A 23,192-nucleotide genomic window follows, 5' to 3' on the forward strand; every position below is an offset into this window, starting at 1 on the left:
GGCACACGCTGTGACTTTATGTTGTTCAAAAACGCACAGGATACATCTACGCCGGCACTACCTTGGAGGTAAAGATTCAGTGTAAGTATTTATGGGTTGAGCAGTGAATATTTGTGCAGCGCAAGCAGTCGGTTTCTTTTTTTCAGTCAATGAACTTGTTAGCAGACACTGGCTGCGTCGGCGTCACGAGGTGAGAATGGGGGTTGAGCAATAGAGAGAAGAGAAAGAAGGTAATGGGGCGCACATGCGTGATAAGGGTGGTCACGCCACACACCGGATTGAAGTCGACCGCAAGATGTTTCACTTCTGAAACGATTCTACGTCGATAAGTCAACAAATGACACACATGAATATATTCATGAACATCAGTGGTCAGTGACTTGGGACAGTGGTTAACATCGATGACCTTCCAATTGTTGTCACGTTCTCTAACGCGTGTATTGAATATAAACTTCTAATTATTTTTCTAAACGCGTCTGCGTTTTACAAACAAACTCTCAGATTGATTAGCGGAAGCCCTCGTTTTCATATGTGCGCCTATATCCGAACAACAATTAAAATTTTCAGCTCGATATATTGGAACACGGATATGCTTGAAAATCCACCTTTAAAAAGGCTATAGAAGTTTGACTGCACCCAACTTCATTATTACAAGTCTGCCAGGGCACTCTAGGCACCAAAAAAAAAGCTAGATATTCAGTCACAGGTAATTTAGTGGCCAACTATGAAAAACGGCAATCTCAGTTTGTGTGCACGTGAATACATAAAGTATGTCTAAAGGTGACCTTAACGTGCCTCATGGTGCTCTATATTAGGAGGGCTACAAATGCTATAACAGAACAACCCTTATTGTCAATTCCGAACGACTGCGACGGACTGACAAGCCAATACTGAAATATTGATGCCGCTTATAGCTGGATATTGCATGTACACTGCCGCTGAAGTCGCCGAAACTTTGTTACTGACGATTTCATGCAACCTGGCTCTGCTGCAAGACTGATCACGGACCGGACTGAGTAACTGTAATACGTTATATTTGAGAAGTTGCATCAGGAGTTCTAAAAAAAGTTATAGATTTCCACCCCCAAAAAAAAACCAGAAAGGGCTAAGTTGTGCATGCATTTCTTTGTTTTCTGCTATAAAGCAGTGTATGAAAATTCCCATGTCGGACCTAAGCTGCCGTTGGTAGCTACTTTGCGCCAACTTGACCGGTTTGCGACACCGCCTGTAGAGAAATACTTTAGGCTGGTGCCATGGCTACTTTCAGGCTCTTTTCAAGCTTCTGATTGGCACATCAAATTGACGTTTTTCTCACTTTGTGCTGCAGATAGAATATTCTCTGCCTAAGCGCTTCTGCCATGTCCGGTTGCTGTGCGCAGTGTCTCTTCGATCTACACTCGCAGGCTGGTGTGCATCGATGCAAGCTGATGCAACATTGCGACACGCCTGCAAATACGGTGTAGTGATGTTGCTGGGTGCTGGTGAATGCGTCAGTAGCACGCAGTTCACCCTGCCTGCAATGCATGCTTATGCTAAACTCACGTTAAAATTTCAGTGTTCCTCCTTCAACAAGATTTCACAATGGAAACTGTACCGCGGATAGGTATACACTGTTAATAAAAATCTGGCAGCTAGTTGGATCAAAACTAATTGAAATTTTAATGCTCCAATTCACTATCTGGCTTGTATATAAGTGGCTATATTGCGCTGTGTTTATCTAGAATTTTATTCATTTAACTTTAACCTAATAGCATGTGAGTTGAACCTAGTATAATATATTGTTTTAGTCGCAACCGATTCGTACCTTCGACCCCAAAATAGAAAGCAAAACTGTGCATGCTGTTATTTGTATGATCTTGCTCAATAAGTCATTTAAATGTAGAATAATGAACACTAAATCATGATGTCACAATTTGTGCTATTTCGCTTCTATTTGTGCTGCATTACCAAAGCATCGTGACAAGACCCGAAGCATAGAGAGTGGCTACGTGCTGCATGACCACTAACCTATCAGTCCATCTCTTGAGCAACGTTCAATTAGTCCAGTCTTTGGGTTAGTTTCAAATCAGAAAAATTCACTTATACTTACTGCTTTTTTACCAGCTGCCAGAAACAAAGCTTGTAATATAAAATTAGTAGAACCAGAAGTAAATGGAACTTGTTGAAAACTGCCTAATGCTGGAGGCTGGGCAATATGTTCTCAGTATTATTGGGGCGGAGGGGATGTTATTTCAGCAATGGAATAGATCATGGATGCATATTTCTACCATGACATCTTTTAAGCGCAGAAATGAATATAATTCGATGCATCAACACAATGAGTCAAGTAGCATATCCATTATTTCATGAAGTCATAATCAGCTAGCATTATCGATAACGAGCATTAACGAGAACAAGCAGTTTTAATCGCAGTACCATTGTTGCTTTTTTTCCATGTTTCACTGACAACAGCTCACGCGGAATTCGCAGTAGACCTTGTGCGCTCAAGAATTCAAATCGCAGAATAAATATTGCTAATAAAGTCATAGAACAAATCTGCAGCAAATTTGTTCAAATCATTTTTGTTCATAGTTATTAACTTTATAAATCAATGCTTGATTATATGCATGGCTAGAATATCTTGGAGTTTAACAACATAAATATCTGTAGCCACTATAATGACGCCATCTATTTCTGATGCGCTCTTTAATATTTAAAAAATATAGTCACAAATGATATAAAGATAGGCTTAGAAGTGCTCAAGCATTACTTATTAATCTCTTGCGAGTACGAATTGCCACGTAAACAGGGCACCGGCTCCTCTAATTTATTTTTGTGGGAGCACAAATTACATTATGTTATGCCTGAAAACTGAAGGTTTCATAGCGCTCGTCTAGCAACATCAGGTTAAAGGGCCCAGCAGGGGCGCCTGCGCAAGTAGGCGTTTGGTGCGTAGCGACACCACGGACCCCAGCTAACGGCGGACTTTGGACACTCTCCCACGCCTAGCCATGCGTGGCTTTGCCGTGTCCGGAGAAAAGGGGATCCTTGGGGCTGAGCCAACACCGGGTGATTGGACCTTTCAGATCCCTCGGCAGAGGCAACACACCCCTTTGGCCCCGGCTTTACGTACACGACACCCCTGGGCTGACCCAACCAGGGGAAATCGGCAGTCACCTTTTCCTATCCCCCTCTACGATCTTTTTCTTTCCTGTGCTTTTTCTCATCTGTCCTGCCTTCTAACTTCTTCTGTTACTTCCTTAATTTCATGTTTGTGTTAACCTTGTGCAACTACTCAACCTTGGCCTACGCACAATAAGTTATCGTAGCGGTGTACGGCTGGCGTCTGCATGTTTCGCGTTTCACGAATCTTGTAACGTCCCGTCGTTGGCTCCGTGGTTAGTGGCCACCATCGTTACTGAATTATATTCCCCTGTCATTTATAGAACCTTTCCACTTCTGAATGATTGTGCCGCTTTAAAGCACGTACGCACCGAAGAATTTTCTTTTTTCAGCCGACCCAAAGAAGTATTTCCTGGCTATCATGTTGTACGCAGGGAGAAGCCCAACAAAACAGCCAGAACGGTGTCCCCATTCATAGAATCGCGGTCACTGAGAGCCGCGCTAGGTGACAGCTACAAAATTACAAAAATAGCTAGTGGTGACCTTTTCTTTAGAATTCCATGACAAAAACAATTTGACAAACTAAAGAATCTTGCAACATTTGGCAACATTCCAATCAGCGTAACACCCCATGCATCCATGAACTCTGCACGTGGAGTTGTTTCCGACATAGACCTCCTTGATCTGGAGGAGGCTTAAATCCTCGTGGGCTGGAAAGAAGAGAATGTGACCAATGTGAAGCGCATCGTCATCCGATTTGGAAACTTCCACGAAACACTTGGTACTGAACATTGCCAACAGTGTACTACCCGAAACAATAGAAACTGGCTATACTAAGACACTGATCAGAACCTACATACCAAACCCCGCTGATGTAACCAGTGTCAAAGGTTCAGCCATGGCTCTCAGAGCTGTCGTGGGCGACCTGCTTGTGCCAATGGTGGTGCCCAAGGCCATGTCTCTGACAAATGTCATGAAAACCCACATTGTGTAAACTGTGACAAAGACCACGCGTCATATTCTATTGTAGAAAAAAGAAAAATGCATTATTAAACTGAAAATCCGCGAAAACATCTCCTTCAAGGAAGCACGCCGAAGGTGTTTGGTTTTTCATGGCACAACTTACGCTGATGCGGCGCGTCAGGGGGCAACGCGTCGCATCACCCTCCGCCACTACCTAGGCCCACGCAAAGTGAGCCATCGAGTGTGGTGGCCGCCCCAGTGTGAAAGCAGCCAAGCTTGCTCCACCTACCACGCCAGAAACTCAGGCGACTCTAGGGTCGTCGGGTCGACCAACCACGTCTCACCAAGCGAGGTCGCAAATACGCAGGCGAGGTCGCAAATACGCAACAGCAGCTCTCGTACGCGGGCGTCCAGTGCTTCTCATGAGGCAATGCACACAAACACTGTACCCCAGGCGCCGGAAGTGTGGCGCAGCTCCCTGGAGCGCGCTAAGAAAACTAAGAAACCAATAACAGGGCCCGACGATGGCCCTGGTACTTAAGTTACAACTTTCCACTTGAGCAGCCACTTCACTTTCGTACATATAGCGCCACTTTCCATCCAATAAGGAAACACAGATTATACAATGGAATGTCAGAGGCCTTTTTACAAACCTCGACGATGTCCAAGAACTTCTACACAAACACTCACGAAAAGTTCTGTGTGTACAGGAAGCACTTTTAAAATATAAACACACCAACTTTCGACGCAGTTGTATTATTTTCCGGAAGGACCACAGTGATGCCATGGCATCATCTGGAAGTGTAGCTATTATAGTTAGGCAAGGTTTAGCATGTAAAACCTTAAAACTCCAAACGTCTCTTGAGGCAGTGGCTGTTCGAGTGGTGCTTCTAAGCAAACTCGTCACCATTTGCTTTATATACATGCCTCCGCATTTTCAACTACACAAACATGAATTCCAGTCTTTGATAGATGAACTTCCCAAACCTTATATTGTTCTACGGGACTTTAATGCACATAGCAGGCTATGGAGTGACTCTCGTTGTAACGCCCGAGGTCGACTGTTCGAACAGTTTCTTCTCTCTTCCAGCGCGTGTCTCCTGAATCGAAAAGAACCAACCTACTACAACTTCGCTAACAATACCTATTCCTCTATAGACCTAGGGTTAGTATCTACATTGCTTGTGCCTCTACTTTACTGGAAAGTTGTCACTAATTTCTACGAAAGTGACCATCTTCCCGTAAGTTTGAGCACACCTGCAACAGCTGAATGCCCGCCACAGGTTCCCAAATGGCTATTGAGCAAAGCCGACTGGGAACAATTTTATACCAACACTCGTGTAGGTTGGCGTGACATATGCACTTCAACCATTGATGCGGCCAGCAACTACTTCCCAGCGTTTCTGATTGATGCAGCAACAAAATGCCCCCCACAAACGAATAGACACCCTGGAAAACTACATGTGCCATGGTGGAACTCCGAGTGCCGAAATGCGCGCAAGCAGCAAAACAAAGCATGGAGGGTCTTTCGGAACTCACCGACAGCCGAAAATCTTCACATTTTTAATAAACTGAAAATTCAGGCTAGGAGAACGCGTCGGCAGGCCAGAAGAGAAAGCTGCCAGAAGTTTTTATCAGGGATCAATTCATTAACACAGGAGGCAAAAGTCTGGAACATGGTTTGTAGGGTAGCAGGAAGACAAGCACACACACACTCCCACTTGTAAACACACAGGTTTACACCTTGGAAGATCAGGCGAACTTCCTCACTGCACACTTCAAGCGGGTGTCCAGCTCGTCGCACTATACTGACGCTTTACAAATATATAGAACAAAAATAGAAAAGCAAAAACTCCAACACAAATCTACGAGATACGAGGCGTACAACCAAGCTTTCAGGTTAGCTCAGCTCCAAACATCAACGAACTCCTGCAGTGATTCTGCTCCAGGTTCTGACCACGTGGTTAACGAAATGTTAAAAAACCTATCAATCGAAACGCGAAAAACCTTACTTCGTTTGTACAATGTTATCTGGTTCTCTGACGCTATTCTCACTTCCTGGAAAGTGGCTGTTGTTATTCCCATTTTGAAACAAGGCAAAGACCTTTCTTCAGTTTCGAGTTTTAGACCTGTTGCGCTTACAAGCTGCTTATGCAAACTTCTCGAAAAAATGACAAACTGCTGACTTGTACATTTCTTTTGAAACAAACAATTTGCTCGACCATTTCAGTGCGGGTGTCGAGAGAGTAGGTCCACCACCAACCACTTTGTATCGAGGCACGAATCAGAAACACTTTCGTTCATAAACAATAATTTATGTCTGTGTTCCTCTATATGGAAAAGACATATGATACAACATGGTGCTTTGGAATGCTAGCAGACTTGTCCCACCTTGGCGTGCGTGGCAGAATGTTTGATATATTCGAAAGTTGCCTGGCCAACCAGACATTCCGAGTTCGACAAGGTAGCGTTCTTTCCTAAACATTTGTCCAAGAAACAGGCGTGCCGCAAGGTGGTGTAATTAGTTGCACACTTTTTAACATCAAAATGAAATATTTGCACTTGTCCATCTCTCGCAATATGCTTTATTGTACATATGTCGATGACATCCAGCTTGACTTTAGCTCTCGCAATCTGGTCATGTGTTAGCGCCAGGTTCAGCTTGGTTTGAACAAAGTCTCCAAACGGGCTGAAGAAAACGGGTTTCGACTGAATACACGGTAAAACACCTGTGTCTTGTTCTCCAAGAAGAGAGTCATTCATCCTGAACCCGATATTCAACTGTATCGGCAACGTCTTTCTGTTAATACTGAACACAAATTCTTTGGCCTAATCCTAAACAACAAGCTAACCTTCAAACCACACATTAAATATTAAAAAAACAAGTGCGTAAAAGTCATGAACGTTTTAAAGGTGTTGTCACGCACTATGTGAGGAAGCGACAAGAAGTGGTTAATGAATTTGTGTAAAAGCCTCGTACGTACCCACCTAGACTCTGTGACATCTACTGCTCTTTAAGTGCTTGACCCTGTTCTTCATCTAGGCATCCGCCTCTACACGGGTGCTTTTCGCACTAGCCCCGTGGAAAGCCGGCACGTGGAATCGAACGAATGGTCGCTCCACCTACAGAGATGTTATATGTCTTGAATATTATCCTAATGTAAATGCCGAGAAGGATCACCCATCACATTTCACAATTAATGATATGTCAAGCCTTGCTGTGTTTGAGAAACGGTCTTCTATGAGAGAGCCCTACTCACTCTGTGTCAGGGGCAGAGCGAAGGAAACCGGTGTGCCACTTGAACACCGTTTGATGGCTTCCGCAGTATGCCTGCCACCGTGGCAATGGCAGGCAATAGATCACAACACGTCTTTCTTGGAGGTTAAGAAGCATGCACCCATTGCACATACCCAGACATACTTCCTAGAACTACCTCAGAAATACACATGTCTTGAGTTCTTCACGGATGCTTCAAAGTCCGACAATTCTGTCTCGTACGCAGCCGTCGGCCCATCCTTTTTGGAAGCCGGCGTTCTGCGCTCTGATTCAAGCATTTTCACCGGCAAAGCTTATGCGATACTCGAGGCCGTCAAACACGTTAAACAAATAAAACTACAGAAGACAATCATATAGATTCCCTCAGCGTAGTAAAAGCTCTGAAAACCCTTAAAAAGCACAAAAATCCTGTCCTTGTCTCGATTTATTCGCTCTTATGCATAGCCTACTCATCTAAGCAGCATGTTGTAGTCTGCTGGGTGCGAGGACACTGCGAAATTCAAGGCTAGGTTCTGGTGGACCAGCTAGCTGGATCCGCCAACGAAACCGCTTCCAATACATCGATAACAGTTCCTGAACTCGACTTGAAGTCTTTTATAAAACGAAGGCTCAAAGACTACGTGCAGAGCACATGGGACGGACACACATAGGTAATAAATTGTAGGTCATCAAGCCGCAACTTGGTCATTTGCCGCCAGTATCAAAGTCACGCCAAACAGAAGTAATCTTGACAAGGTTAAGAACAGGACATACACACACAACACATTCATTTCTTTTGTCTGGGGGCGATGTACCTTTGTGTGAGAGATGTGGAGAAGCACTCACGGTAGTTCACATTCTAATTCAGTGTAAAGAATTAGACACGCTGAGACCACAACACTTTCCGTTACCCTACCGACAAAACATACCACTTCATCCTGCAATGTTCGTCAGTTGGGAACCACTTTTTACTCATAAATCACTGTTACCTTTTTAAAAAGAAATTCTTACTTTTCATATCATATACCCGGACATTCCGTAGCATGACTTCTTCAGAGAGGTCTCCGCTGCAGCGGCTACACTCAATAAAGCACTTGCCTCTCGGCCCTTGAACGCAAAGGTGTGAACGAGTCAGGCATTTGTGCTAATGCTATATATGTCCTCTGTCATTTTTATTATCACAAAGTTTTGTCATCTATTAATAGCACACAGCTTTCACGGCATGGTCATGATTTTTTTACTTTTATGTTTTTACCCACCTTAGCGCGAGGTATTTTATGACTCTTTACAGCCGCTTATCGCAATCGTTTTGGGTATCTCTAGTAATATCAAATGGCGCTCTTTGGCCATGAAATGGCTCTTGAGCCACAAAACATCAAACATCATCAGGTTATAGAAAATGGCACTACAGAAAAGTACTGCTTGTAACTCAATCACTTATTCAGTTGGAGTTCTCCAAAAATTGACATTCATCGCTAAAATACAAATTTGGATTAGACTAGCACTCAAGAGATACGATTTCTCAAAGCTGATAATTTCATTAACGTAGTCACAATTGGGACAAGACCTATCATGAGCCGGCACCACCCGAAGGAAACTTACAGTGCACATATTTTCAGCAAGATGAGTCATCGTGAGTCAGCATTGAAAAATGCGAAGACGCCTGAGCATTGCCTTCAACAGCAGAAACCGATACCCTAGTCAGGCCCCACCCCCACATCCTTCAACCACCCCGTCATTATTGGAACCTTTGCACGCATACCATAGGCGTTCGAAACTATCATACGCTGTCAGCTGCAGCATGTACAGCTATTAAGAGTTCATTTCATCATATATTTTTGTTCCTTTTCAAACTGGCTAAGTACTCACAGCGTATCGAGTTAAATGTTCACCAGAGCAACTGAACAATTAATAGGGGGGGCCAGCTTTAAACAAGACGCTCACTGCCCAATTAAAATGTTTTACGTTTGTTTTCATTGTGTTATACTGCCTGTAATCATATATTCGACAGCGTTATTAAGGTTATGTCGCCAAAATTACGGCTTCGGCCGCAGTGTTGTTCCGGCAGCTGGGCGCGAACACAGCGTTGACAATGAGCAAGATATTGGAATATATGCAAATAGCCGAATTGTTTTAAAAATATCTTCAAAACAAACAGAAGCAGAACTGAGACCTCGTGCAGGGCAAGGAAGTGTTTAATCACACAGCCGCACCCGCGACCGAAATGCTTTCAGAACGAAAACGCTGTAGGGATGTTAAGGCGTTCAAGCAGTGTAATGATCACCTCTAATATTATAGCTGTAGGCCTGAACAATTGTCACCATAGAACCACTGCTTCAAGAAAGCAAGGACGGTGTTTTGACATTTAGCGCAGCAATTTCCATAACTCAGCTCTTTATGTGAGCCTGAATTTGTCATCTAGGTTCATGATGAGATCTGCAATTTTTCGTTTTACGGTCTATATATCTTGCATGAAATACGTTGAATTTACAGCTGGACTGCATAGCCTTCTCGAAAGATGCCTGCTTTGCTCAATTGCCTCACAAAAGACAGTAAGAAGTGATTTGCCGAAATGAAGAAATTTAGGAACCGATCACTTATCAAGCTTCTTGAGCAAATGAACATCGCATTGAACTACTTGAAAGAAACAGCAGGCTAGATTGACGGGCTGTGAAAGAACAGACGCAATAGAAAAAAAAAGGCATAAAAAGAATACAAAGCATGCATGGGTTATTGATAACGAAATTCGTTGGAAAAGAGTAAACATTTGGAACTTCCGATAATCAACTGAACACCTTGCCTGCACGTTTGGTGATAGAATTCCGCAGTGACGGCCGCTGCAGGAGCCCCCGAAGGCAGACATACTTTTTACGTAGCCACAACACAAGATCAGAGAGCAGTTGTCGACGAACGTTGGTAGAATTTTTCGGTATGCCTGGCTTGTGCTTAGTCAGTAGTACAAGAGCTACTGCCACTGGCTTGGACGTTGCGCTTAGAAAGTGTTGGAAAGTTTTTTGACATGTTTCCTCCTTGGTATTGTAACAATTCTTGTCAATTTTTTGTTTTTGTGACTTATGTATGGTTTAATTGATTATGTCAAGTACTTATTTTATGATATAGACTGTGGACCCGACCACACATAACTGGATACAGATACTAGAAGAGAAAAGTGATGAAAAATGGCTTGCACAACTTGACGGAAACCTCTTCCAACACATGCATGAATCTTGGCGTTTATGCAACAGGAAAGGATAAAAAACATTTTTCTGCCCCCGAACGCTGGTGAAGACATCACGCTGTCTTCGTCGAGTTTGAGCAGACAAGCGCTCTTTATAAAGGTAGCAGCACCACACCCTAGTTCATATATTCCACACTACACAGAATGTCTTGATCTGCAACTACAATTTGAAACAATAATACTTTAGCTACTCAGAGCGGAAGTGCACACAACAAAAACTCAGGGCAATGTCTGATATCGACTTGCTTTTCCAAAACCACAATTATATTTCTTTTCTTTTACAATGTTTGGTGTTGATGGTTGTCCAGTCTTCAACAAAAACAAGAGCCTTAAAAAATAGACGTTTGTTGCTTCAGCAAACGGCATAGAATTAGTGGAAGGAAAGAGCGTGCAGTTTTAAGGAAGTGTCTAATTTGAAAAATAGATTCAAGTTTTTTAGACAAAAACTGACGTGTTTTCCCACATGCTAAGTATTTGGAGTGCTGGAGTTTTTAATATTGTTATCTAAGAAAACATAGATGTTGGTTAATTTATGATGATTTAGAAAACAACATTTTTCTTTATACTGTCTCTTGCTATGTGGTAGGGCACACTATCGAATTATGAAACTGGTGTGCAAGATTGCACCGCTATTTTTGACCAAAATGTTTCTAAAGATATGCTTCAAAAATTTATCATCGGAAGCGCTTACATACTAGCGCTATATTTATGACTCACAATGTCTACACAATGAATCATTATGCTTACACGCTTAGGAATTCTGGCTTGTGATATAACTGTTTTCGCCGCTCACATTGCACGTTACTCAATTCGTATATATGTCTGCGAATGATGGAGTATAGGGGCTGGCGTTGTCGCATTTTTTTATTGCACTATGTAGCTATGTGAGTTTGCTTTCAACTTTATGAGTCTCCATATAGCACTGGGCAACACTTGTTTGCACTACAAATCTGTTCTGAAACGTCAGCAAAGTTTACTTAGACCTCCAAGCACTAGATTTTAGAGTAGGTATAACCACTTTCATTTATTTTCATGTGCTCTTGTTGCGAAAAGCAGCATAAATTACGTAATGGTTTTATTTAAAACTGTATATAATATGAAAATGTGTTCCTGATATATTTGGGTAATAAACACAACAAAAAGTTCGTAATCTGCGCTTTTTACTTTCTCCGTTCTTTCTTTTCCTTCAGCTTGTGCAGCAACTCGAGTTCTCAAATAAAGTGTCACTACAATATGGAACATAAGTACAATCACACTGCAACCATAAGTGCTTTTCAATTACTGAGGAAGCACACAACCTATAAAGAAGTTCAGAAAAGCAGCGAGAATTAATCGAATCGTGTTCTACACAAAAGGTGGCGACGCCAAGCACCTCACCAAGATGCGGTAACAGTCCGGTTTGAATTTCATTTCACCGTGTTTGCAAATACATTAAAAAGAAGTTGCTCTACTTGAATTTGCAGTGAAAGTAACCTTGATGTTTTATAAACCACGCATCCTGTATGCATGCTTCAAAAAATTCAACATGAAATTTTGCCGTGATATTGCGTGGTTCAAGCGTGCATTGCCATCAGGCGTCAGAACATAGTATTATCATAATGACTTCATAGTTAAATTCCAGTCATTCAATAGAGAAAGCATGCACGTTACAGCACCCTCATGTATACGTAGCAAGCCTGAAAAAAATTGATGAAGTAACTGCTCGAAGTACGCACTAGAAACCGAATATCACTATCTCGTTCAAAGGTTAAAAAGAAAGCTTAAGGGTTCCTCTGTCATACGGTCGTTGCTGCTTCTTTAGTTGCACGATCTCTGAGCGTATTGAGGGTGACAGACAAGGTTGATGCACATGTGTCGTCTCAACTAGCTCTACGGCAACAATTATGTTGAAATGTTCATTTTGTAAAGAAGCAGTAAACTCTTTCAAGTTGTGTCTTTAAATCCTTCGCAATGGCAATGATGTGTATACATTATGTAATGCACTTGAGAAACGTTTTTATGGCCCACATAGCGGTAGACAAAAAATTATACTGCTTCGACAAAAACACATCTGATAATTTGTCTAAAGTTTTTCTCCTTATGCTTTCACTTCAGCCTGCTGTCCTTATGAACACGCAATACTTCAGTATTTCCCAATTTTTAAATGCATAAACAAGAGATAAAGCATGTAAAGTTAGGACAACTGCTTTCAACTAAGGCAGAATTCAGTGAGGTGATTCAATTTCGTTTTAATTTGCATCTGCAGCGACATATCTGTATTTGTACTACAACACCTAATCTTGTCCTTACTATTGCCAGTTACTTTTCCCAATGTTAAAAATAGTAGCAATGTATTCTTTCTCCAGAAAAGCACGTCCAAGTCAAATTTGAAGTCAGTTTTCATATATTAGCTTTACCTTAATATATCATGTGTAAAAATCAACCTGAAGATATAAAAATGCGTGGAATAATTTCAATCTCATGGACGAATCATTCAAAGTTTAGTCATTAAAAAGTGAAGCAGCAGACATAAGCCTATTTTGAAGAAAAATGACTTCTTATAAATACTTTTCTTTTTTATAAACTGACTACTCAAATGTCACGCCTAGTCTTCAATGCTTTGCCCAGAAATGGTGATAGAAGGTCCCATTAGCTTCAGGCACAATTACACAATTGAAATTTATTCAGCTCTTCTAGAGGAAGACGAAGTGATTCGTTTCCGGAACACACTTTGCTCGTCTTTGTGCTTTTCTGGATTTTTCGCCGCAGTTGTGGGGTCTATCGCCCCATATATCGTGGTGATGGATGTTCCACCTCACGGGCAACCGTCCGAGTCCGGTTCGACTGCGGGGACTGCTCCGAGGAAGCGAGGAAATGCGTCCAGTGAGAGTGAGGACACTGAGCTGTACTCCGCATCAAGCGACGAGTCCTCGGACGACGGCTTCCAACCCGTCCTGTCCCGCAAGGCTAAACGACGGATCGTCAATGCATCTTCGGCATCAAGCACGACCACCGTGAAAACTGCCCCTCAGCGATGGCCTCACTCTATCCTGTTTGTGCCGCTGGAGGCTACCGACAGTGTACGCGGGCTGAACAGGCAAGCACACTCTGTGTATCTCGAGAATATTACGCCAAATCAGATTAAAGAAGTACGTCTAAACGCAAGAAGGAACATCTTGGCAATCGATGTGCTGAACCCACGTGCGCTAAACGAGCTTCAGAAAGTAACGCAACTGGGTAACATCAATGTCAAGCCTATAATACCAGCTGATAGCACCACTTCAACAGGAGTCATTTATGACATCGCCACTGAAATTCCAAACTCGGATCTCTCAGTGCTAATAAAACCGGCAAATGAGGATAACGTCATTGTGAATGTAAGCCGCCTTGGTAACACACATTGTGTAAGAATTACGTTCAAAGGGGACTGTCTCCCCTCCCATGTGAATGTTTGCCACTTTCGTCACCAGGTCCGACCATTTATTCCAAAACCTATGCGATGTCATAAGTGCCAGAAGATCGGCCATGTGCAGGGAGCGTGCAGGAACTCCGAAGTGTGCCCCCGATGCTCAGAACCACACACCGAGGACAAATGCAGCGCAACCATACTAAAGTGCCCTAATTGTCAAGGTGCCCACAGTGCATCTTCCAAAGACTGTCCACTCATAAGGCCGCGTTCACACTGAGCATTCCGGCCGCCGAAAGTGCTCCACATCCGGTTCGGCGGCGGCGAGATCCGCCGAAAGGGCCCTCTCCGCGCCGATTGCTCTCAGACCGATTTTTGCGGCGTCTGCCGCCGAATTGGTCCCCGCGGACCAATAGGAGCGCTGGTCAAGGAATTTCGAAAAATGGTGGCCAAGCCCTACTCACTTGTTATGCTGCAGTGCACGTAACTGAATGTTGAAACCAATGGGAGTTTAACCTACTCTGTGCCTACTTCGCCTCCGTATTTCGTGAAAGAGGTGACCGAGCTTGCTGTTGGCATGACCGAGCTTGTTGCGGTCTTGCAAAGCAAAACGAACCCCCAAACGCCGCTGGCGTCGGTGGTTTTTCTGCTCTTCGTGCATTACAAGACAGCGACTTGCCAGCAAAGTAAGCAGTACTGTCTTTTCTTGCTTCTTGCGTACGAGAATCGTCGAAGTATACACCACCGGATAGCGTAGTATTGTTTGCGAGCCGCGACAACAACCGGGTGACAGCGCATCCATCCCGGTTAGCCCGTAGTAGATGGCATATTCGGCGGCGCGGGGCGCGTCCAGTGCGAACGACGCTGCGTTTCGGCGACAGGGGAAATTCGGTCGCTGTAGAAAGCGGATGTTTCAGTGTGAACTAGGCATAAAGAAGGAGTTTACTATTCTTAGACAAATGGTGCGAGACAGCTCTACCCACAAAAAGGCCGCGGAAAAAGTCCGGCGAAGACGACGACGTCACCGTCGAAGATCTTCGCGAAGAACACAGTCAACCACAAGAAGTAAGTCAACAGATCTGCAAACGGCGCCCACTGCAGGGTACACTGCGGCGAACGCAGACGATGGAAGAGAGAAAACAAGTAGATCTCTCTCTACTGAAGAGTGGCCGCCACTTACGCGCACGCAACTTGTGGAAGAACCGCATCAGAAGCCGCATTTATCAGAGCAAGCTGCGACAACAAAGGAGCAGCGGAACTTGGATAAGCAAGTGATTGCTTTTCTACGACCCATAATTAATGCCATTCGCACGGTGTTAAACAACATGCGCCCAACGTCAGCCAGAAGTGCACTTCAAGAACTGGACGCTCTGAGTCCAGTACTGGCGGCTCTTGAGTAGATAATGGCCCACCAGCCACTGTCTTTCAGGAAAGAGGTCAAAAAAGCAACAATTTTTCAGTGGAATGCACGGGGACTGAAATCACGCATTGCAGATTTCCGTCGGTTTGTTTCCACCAATATGTTTCCCATCATCGTCATCTGCGAGCCAAATTTATCGAGCGCTATTAGACTCTCCGGATACGAATCTTTTATGTCGGCTTGTTATAGTGGAAACAGCAAGGTCCTGCTGTTTATTCGACGTGACCTGACCTACATTCTTCGGCCTGTACCACCTGACAATGATAACCAATATATTTGCTTAACAGTGAAGAAAAAGGGTCTTATTGTCACTGTTATCGGCGCATACCTGTCGCCATCAAATAGATTTGACCACAGAAGATTAGGACACATCCTATCATCCACTCCTGGCCCACGGGTGATCATCGGAGACTTCAACGCCCACCATACGCTATGGGGGAGCCCGAAGATCAGCGCAAAGGGTAGAAGTCTGATAACGTTTGCTTCAGACAACGAGCTGTGCTTGTTAAATGATGGCAGCCCAACATTTTTACTATGCCCTGGATACAGCAGTTGCCTTGACTTGGCTTTTGTTTCACGAGGTCTCGTCAGATGGGCCGGATGGTCTGCAGACATAGAAACACATGGGAGCGACCACATCCCCACATATGTCAAGATCAGGGGATAATCACCTTGCAAGGTACGCGAAACTATCCAAAGAGTGGACTGGACCAAGTTTGAATCTCTCATGGAAGAACGCTGTCAAAAGAACACCTCATTTGATTTAGAAGAGGTGATCAAGTCCACAGTGCAAGACACAGTGTGCACCCTCACGTGCTCTTCGAGAGTAACCGCATTTGATGTGGAATTAGAACGACTTCGGGCTCTCCGACGGCGTGCGGAACTAAGGTACCGACGCACAAAAGCAATCGACGATTTACGAATCGCTAGACGTCTTCAGAAGAAGATACAACACCGCATAGACAAGCTAGAGTCACAACGTTGGGCAGCCTTCTGCGCTTCGTTAGATCCTCGCAAGCCTTTATCACACTTGTGGAGGACAATAAGAGGGCTCCAGACAGCTCCCATTCAGCGGTCTCCATTCAAGGCTCTAGCCCTCTCTCAACAGAGATCGGAGGTCGACGTGGCAGAAGAGTTCTGTGCCAACTTATCTGGTGAACTCGCAGATCCCAACATCTCCACGCTCTCACGTGGTGGCACGACAAAACACGATCACCACATGGACCAATTTTTTTCTATTGATGAGCCTAAAGCAGCACTGCCTTTGTGTAGACGGACATCAGCACCCGGGCCAGATGGAATATCATACAGAGAACTGTGTCACCTTGGTGAGGGTGCGAGGACTGCCCTCCTCGAGATATACAACGGTTCGTGGCGAGAGGGCACCCTCCCAGTTAACTGGAAGACCAGCCGTTTGGTTCCATTACTGAAGCCTGGCAAGTCACCATCGGTGCTCACATCATACCGCCCGATTGCACTGGCTAGTTGCTTGGGCAAAGTGATGGAGATGATGGTACTTGGACGGCTAGAATGGTTCCTGGAGCATCACAACATCTACCCCGACGCTATGACGGGATTTCGCCGTGGCCGGTCATCAATGGATAGCGTCATAGACCTGGTCAGCTACGTGCAACACGAAAAAGGCCGTAAGCGTCTCTGCGCTTCTTTATTTCTTGATGTTAAAGGGGCGTACGATAACGTCACGCATGAAGCTGTCCTCACCGCTCTCAAGGAGGTAGGAGTGGGTGGTCGGATGTTTCAGTGGCTACGCAGCTATCCCTCTGAGCGATCCTTTTTCGTGAGAACCGAGAATGGTGACACTTCGCTACATTACAGTTACCGTGGTGTTCCCCAGGGTGGCATACTTAGCCCTGTACTATTCAACCTGACGCTAATAGCTCTCAATGAGCATCTGCCAAGTACTGTCAGATTGTCAATGTACGCCGACGACATCTGCGTTTGGACGTCTGCAGTAACACGTCTACAGCTACGAGAGCGAATTCAGAGAGCTGCCACTCAAGTTGCTATTTACCTCCATCAACGAGGTCTAGAAATTTCCTCTGAGAAATGTGCACTTGTGGCATTTACGCGCAAACCAATGCAGAACTACAGCGTTCTGATAAACGGCGAAAGGATACGTCACCTTCGATCATACAAGTTCCTAGGTGTTATAATTGACAGAGATCTTTCATGGAGCTCACATGTATCATACATGAAAAGGCGATTGACAGGCATCTGTCATTTGTTCAAGTTCTTCGCTGGAAAGAACTGGGGAATGTCCACAACTGCTATGTTGCGACTATACAGGATTCTTTTCCTTGGATTCCTTCGGTACAGCCTACCTGTGTTAACCAACGCAAGTAAAACAAGCATACGAATGCTTCAAAGTGTTCAGGCTCAAGCATTCCAGATATGTTTAGGCTTGCCCCAAAGTGCGTCAACAGCGGCAACTATCGCCATCACAAGGGACAACCTTATCAAGACCCACATTAATGTGGAAGTGCTGAGGACACATATACGACACCTTGCTCGAACCTCTCGACATCACCTAGCCTCTCTACCAGTAGTCCGACCATGCACATCTTACTGCAAAACAGTGACCGCACATGGTGAGTCGATCCCAACTTCGTTTTCTCCTGCCGCTAGACCTGTGACTCCGTCATGGTGCCTCGCTCAACCAATGATTAATATTAACATACCTCGCGTCCAGAAAAAAGCCAATTTGTCGTCACCAGCTCCTAAACAGCTCACACTACTTCTCTTGTATGAAAAATATCAAGACTCCACACATATATACACTGACGGATCGGTTCAGCCGAACAGCTCTACAGGAGCATTAGTGATACCAAGGTTGGCCAGGACAATTAAATTCAAGACATCTCACGCAACAACATCAACGGCAGCAAAATTGGCAGCACTTCGTGCCACGTTGCAATTTGTAGTTGATCAACCCACACGCAAGTGGACTATTTTCGGCGACTCGAAGGCGGCACTGCAGTCTCTACTATCAGCCTTACGCCTTGGACCACACGAGCAGCTGGTACTAGAGATAGCAGAGGTTATACACCACCTGACTGAGAAAGGGCACCAAATTACATTTCAGTGGTTGCCCAGTCACTGCGGAATCATCGGCAATGAACGGGCCGATCAAGCTGCCCGCTCAGCCCACACAGAGGATCATAAACTGCGACTACCACTTTCTAGGACAGATGCTGCACGAAAGCTCCGCAGGCTTGCTCACCAGCAAACCACATCACAATGGAATCAGCCACACTTCAAGCATGCCCGACTGTACTCGCTTGACCCTACACTAAGTCTTCAAGTCCCGTCGAGGCTTTGCCGAGCAGACCAGACCCTGTCATGTAGGCTGTGGTTGGGCGTTGCGTTTACCAACGCTTACGCTTTCCGCATTGGGATGGCCGACACCGCAGCCTGTGGCCACTGTGGCAAAGAGGAAACAATTCAACATATTCTTTGTGAGTGCCTAGCGTATAGTAAACAACGACTATGCCTTCGCAAGGAACTCAACAACTTAGATGATCAACCTCTGTCGGAGCAGGGAATTCTGCAGTATCGTCAGGATGCGACTTCACAGAAGTGGGCCCTGAAAGCGCTACTAAACTTTTTGCGATCGACCGGCCTTACTGAACGGTTGTAGCTAGGACGCCCTTCCTGTTTGTGTTTTCGTTTTTTTATGAGTGTGCGTGCGTTTTTTTTTTGTTTTTTTTTCTCTATCTACCCCCTCTTTCTTGCCCCTACTACCCCGTCCCCAGTGCTGGGTAGCAAACCAGATGCTAATATCTGGTTAACCTCCCGGCCTTTCCTTTCTCACTCTCTCTCTCTCTATTCAGCTCTTGATTACCATTATTATTTTAGGAGATATAATCACCTCGCAATCTTTATTAGCTTTTTTTGGTACAAAACATACAATCTTTAAATGACGTTGACCGAATACCTAAAAGGTAAACTCGGGTGCTTCATTGGCATTGTGAATTTTGACAATTACTGCCAAACCGAGTAGTAGGGTGATTCTTGCATTTACAAAAGTTCATTAAGTGTTTTTGTGGATATTTTGCTTATCATTGTAGCGCTTCTCTGTCGTAGGACCCAAACTGATAGAGAGCATCGGCGAATTTATCCCATGTGGGTATTGTTGAACTATGATCATTATTATTTCTTAACAGTGCAGGTGAATACTCAACACTCTGTTGATAATCTGGTTACTGCAACTGCTGCTGCAGATTGAGGAGAATTTACATGCTTAGTGTTCATCTGCAATGCCGGAAATATTTTCATCTCTAACTTATCTTCGCTGATCCCACAATATCGCAGAATTTCTTGGCAGCCCACCTGAGAGTATTTCAGTGTTGTTGTTTACATAGGCATTTCATGTCTATGTAAACAATATCCTCATTAGCACAAGTGTCAAAACACCTAAGGTATTCTCATATACATAGCTACCAGCCAATTTCTCGAATCGATCATACTCCTCTACAAGAAAATGTGTTTAAAGTTTCGACCACACGCATTCACAGCTCTGCTGTGGCACAAGGGGACAAATCTACACAATATCAATGTGAAGTACTTGTAGTTGACAGAGTTCACGTCACAATTTTCACAAGAAATAATCAAAACAAATCATCATAGTGTGTTAAGTCCGTAGCTAGGAATCCTTTTCGAGGAGAGGGGGACAGGTTTTGGGCATAGAAAAACACTGATCTTCTTTTTTCGTTTTCGGCAACACACCTATATTGTACAAATTTTTACGGGGGGGGGGGATGTAAGCATGAGCAGCACGCTACCCAAGCGCCTGTAATGTATCCAAGAACCCCCAGGAAAAACATCTGAAGCAGGAATAGGAAAAGTTAGACATCAACGCAATTCCAGTTTTGTGAATATAACGCACGCATATGTCTTTTGGTTGTGAGAGTCGTCTCCAATGACAATGTTATAGACGCTGATGCTACATATAGAGCAGTATGATATTGAAATGGGGCTGTTGGTTGACGTTCATTTGTATTTTCTAAGCGCAACTAAACTATAAATGAGCGTTGCGTATGCCGCCGGTTAACTACGTTTAGAAAGAACAGAAAGCATAGAGTTTTCACAATAGATCACTCGAAGGACGCTACAATATTGATGGTCACTTGTAGGCATGAAAAACAGGCATGGAAATGTGACACCAAGCTGACATAATATTGATGACAGATCAATTTAAATACCCATTCACACAACTTGTAAGACAGGCATTCGGGTGTCACAGAGATCAATTTAAATACCCATTCACACAACTTTTAAGACAGGCATTCGGGTGTCACAGTTTCTTGGCCTGCATTGAAAAGAAATCGTGTTTCACAGCTAACGCCTTAACTATGGATGGCACTGGTTAACACACCTGCACAATAGACACACAGAAATAGGCAGTCGAAATTAATCTGAGCGCCCACCATTGTATCTCAGCGGGTAAACCACCAGACGCGAAATTCTGAAAGTGCGGCCGAGGGTCAAGGTGTTTGCGAATGCATTTCAAAGCTGTTCATTATATGTCTCCAACGGCCTAGTAAAATGAACTATTTATGATCACTAGGCTCTCTTTGGCATAAGTATGTAGTTCATTCATTACTTTACGCGTAACCAGAATAAATCTTCAAGCTCTGCCTACATCGAAGGATTCGCCTACGACAACGTTGCGACAACAAACATTTTCAACTATAAAAGGTTGACACAGCTGGCAGTTTATAGTTCTCCTTCTCCACGTGATTGTAATGCAAGGCAAGATTCTGTGGTTGAAGTTCGTCTATGAATGTCGGGACGACCAAATTTACATGGAATGAACAATTACTAAGCAAGGTTTTAAATATATGTTAATCTGCGTTTAAATGCAGTGTTTTTTGTTTTCACGAGAACATATTTTCTTGGTAGAAAATAGTGCAGTTTTTCTCTCTCCAATTGTGTTTGTCTGAAGTTTCACGCTGCTCATAGCTGAAAGCAACTGTTATTTTTCAAACAGTGGACAATGAAATCTCAAGTGTTGATGAATTTTGGTGAGCTTTCCGTTATAACAAAATAATACTCCAAATCCTGAATTCGCACTTCTAAAAACTGGCACTTCACAAAGTATTACTTACTTACCTGCTGTTTGGGAAAAACCTTGCTTAAATTACCCAAAGCTTTGCTGTTTAAATAGCATGACAAAAAGCGGCACCTGCCCATGCCCTTTTAATTAAGATAATTAAAATATTCATTGCCTCAAACGCGGTTGCAGTAAAACTCAAAACTTCTACACCCGGACGCAACGAAAGTTGACTTTGCAGAAGTAGTTGTCTTAATATCGTTTATTCAAATCAGTTGAGCCAGGAGCAGATGAAATGTTCTTATAGTGTGCTGAAACGGCGAAGTCTCGCACCTTCTTGTGTGAAGCCTCACAATGTTGTGTGTAGTGCATTGCGTCCACTGTGTCGTTTTTGCACTACAGTAGAATTTGATCCCGCTCCATACGTGCGTAGGCACTCATTTAGACTCAAAACAGTCGCAAGGTTTCTCACTCGTGGTCAATAAATCATGGCGCAACTATTGGCGGGTAGTTTTATTTGTGGCTGGGTAATTGAGTCGTTTACTCGTTTTGTTTTACCATCCAGCTGTATTTTACTTGAAGACATTCCTAAAGAGCCTGAAACTCTTTTTGAGCGAGGTTAGAAGACGTTCGATCGGTAATAGAGGCTCCAGACAACACACGAGTCAAATAATATGGCGCAGCACGCAGCCTGAAATTCACATTAAATTATCAAAGTCAGCTAAAGATTGGTTTCTTTTTTTTCAATAAATGACAGACCACGCTTAAAAATCACTCATAGAAAACCCGTCTATCAACCATTGGGTGATTTGAACGTGGTACGCTCGCTTATTACAGAAATCACCACGGGAAGCCGCGACTTGTCCACGTCTGCCCGCGTGATCACACTGAGAAAGCCGCGCATTCATAGAAAAAAAAGTATTCACGGTCACGATGCGGAGGTGACGTATTTTCTTTGCCCCAGACAACCCTTCCTGCTTACATTTCAAAGCTTTCACAAGGACGAGACATGAGATAATGTATTTGCAGCATGCGACAATATTTGTAACTACACTTGCACAAGACGGATTCTTAAAATTCTTGCCGCGTTGAATTCATAGGACAATAATCTCTTCCAGTGAGTTTGTTTCATGATTACTTCTATGGAGACGGGTTTCAGGGCTCCTTCAAACTGCGTTTGTGCTGGTCTCATGCAGCCAGGCTCCAAATCCGCTTATGTCTCACAGCAGGCACACCCAGTAATCACCGAATGCCTGAATAGTTGTAGTGTTTATTGTTTCCAAGTCTGTGGCCACCACCGATCATAAATTGCAGGTATATAAAGAAATGATGAACGTCTTCCGAATCGTCTTCTTCTGGCAGCCGCATTCAGCAAACTTTTAACTTATTCTTCGTTCCTCATCTGGGTTGTGTCGCACTGTGGCCAGCACTACTACCCTCGGTCTAAAAAAAGAAATAAATGTGCAGTAGAGAAAAGAGTTTCATAATTAGTCGTGTAAATAGATGCTCAATATACTATTCAAACATCATGTACGTCACAAGCTTTCACATATAGCTACTCTGCTTTAACAACAGAATTCAACCGGTGAATCCTGAGCAACTTGAACCAGAGACATTGTGTGCGCCTCAAAGTGGCTGTTCTGAGCTAAATATGGCTTGTTCTTAGTTCAGAGCCCGACCGAGTTATGTGAAAATGAGGGCTGAGCTTTTAGTTTGAGATAATGATGTTTCGTTTTTGCTTGTATTTATACAAGC

The 23,192-nt window shown here is 43.8% G+C and overlaps 2 protein-coding genes across 4 annotated transcripts in view; both read right to left on the reverse strand.

Annotated features, from left to right (window-relative positions):
- The window catches only part of LOC142768597 (uncharacterized), a 60,650-nt gene extending 55,709 nt beyond the window's left edge, over positions 1-4,941 (reverse strand). The window contains exon 1 of one of the 2 annotated variants that reach the window (XM_075870603.1): positions 4,802-4,941. In XM_075870603.1, coding sequence (XP_075726718.1) covers positions 4,802-4,852 — 51 coding nt within the window. In that variant the 5' untranslated portion in view covers positions 4,853-4,941. Of the gene's footprint in view, positions 1-2,089; positions 2,259-4,801 lie in introns of those variants that run through there. The other variant, XM_075870602.1, reaches the window with a different exon arrangement.
- Positions 4,942-22,687: 17,746 nt separating this feature from the next.
- The window catches only part of LOC142769148 (uncharacterized), a 50,227-nt gene continuing 49,722 nt past the window's right edge, over positions 22,688-23,192 (reverse strand). For both annotated transcript variants that reach the window (XM_075872099.1, XM_075872098.1), the window contains exon 8: positions 22,688-22,880. In XM_075872099.1, coding sequence (XP_075728214.1) covers positions 22,870-22,880 — 11 coding nt within the window. In that variant the 3' untranslated portion in view covers positions 22,688-22,869. The remainder of the gene's footprint in view (positions 22,881-23,192) is intronic.

The sequence above is a fragment of the Rhipicephalus microplus genome, chromosome 8 (genome assembly GCF_043290135.1).
Source record: "Rhipicephalus microplus isolate Deutch F79 chromosome 8, USDA_Rmic, whole genome shotgun sequence".
In the NCBI taxonomy this organism is placed as follows: domain Eukaryota; kingdom Metazoa; phylum Arthropoda; class Arachnida; order Ixodida; family Ixodidae; genus Rhipicephalus; species Rhipicephalus microplus.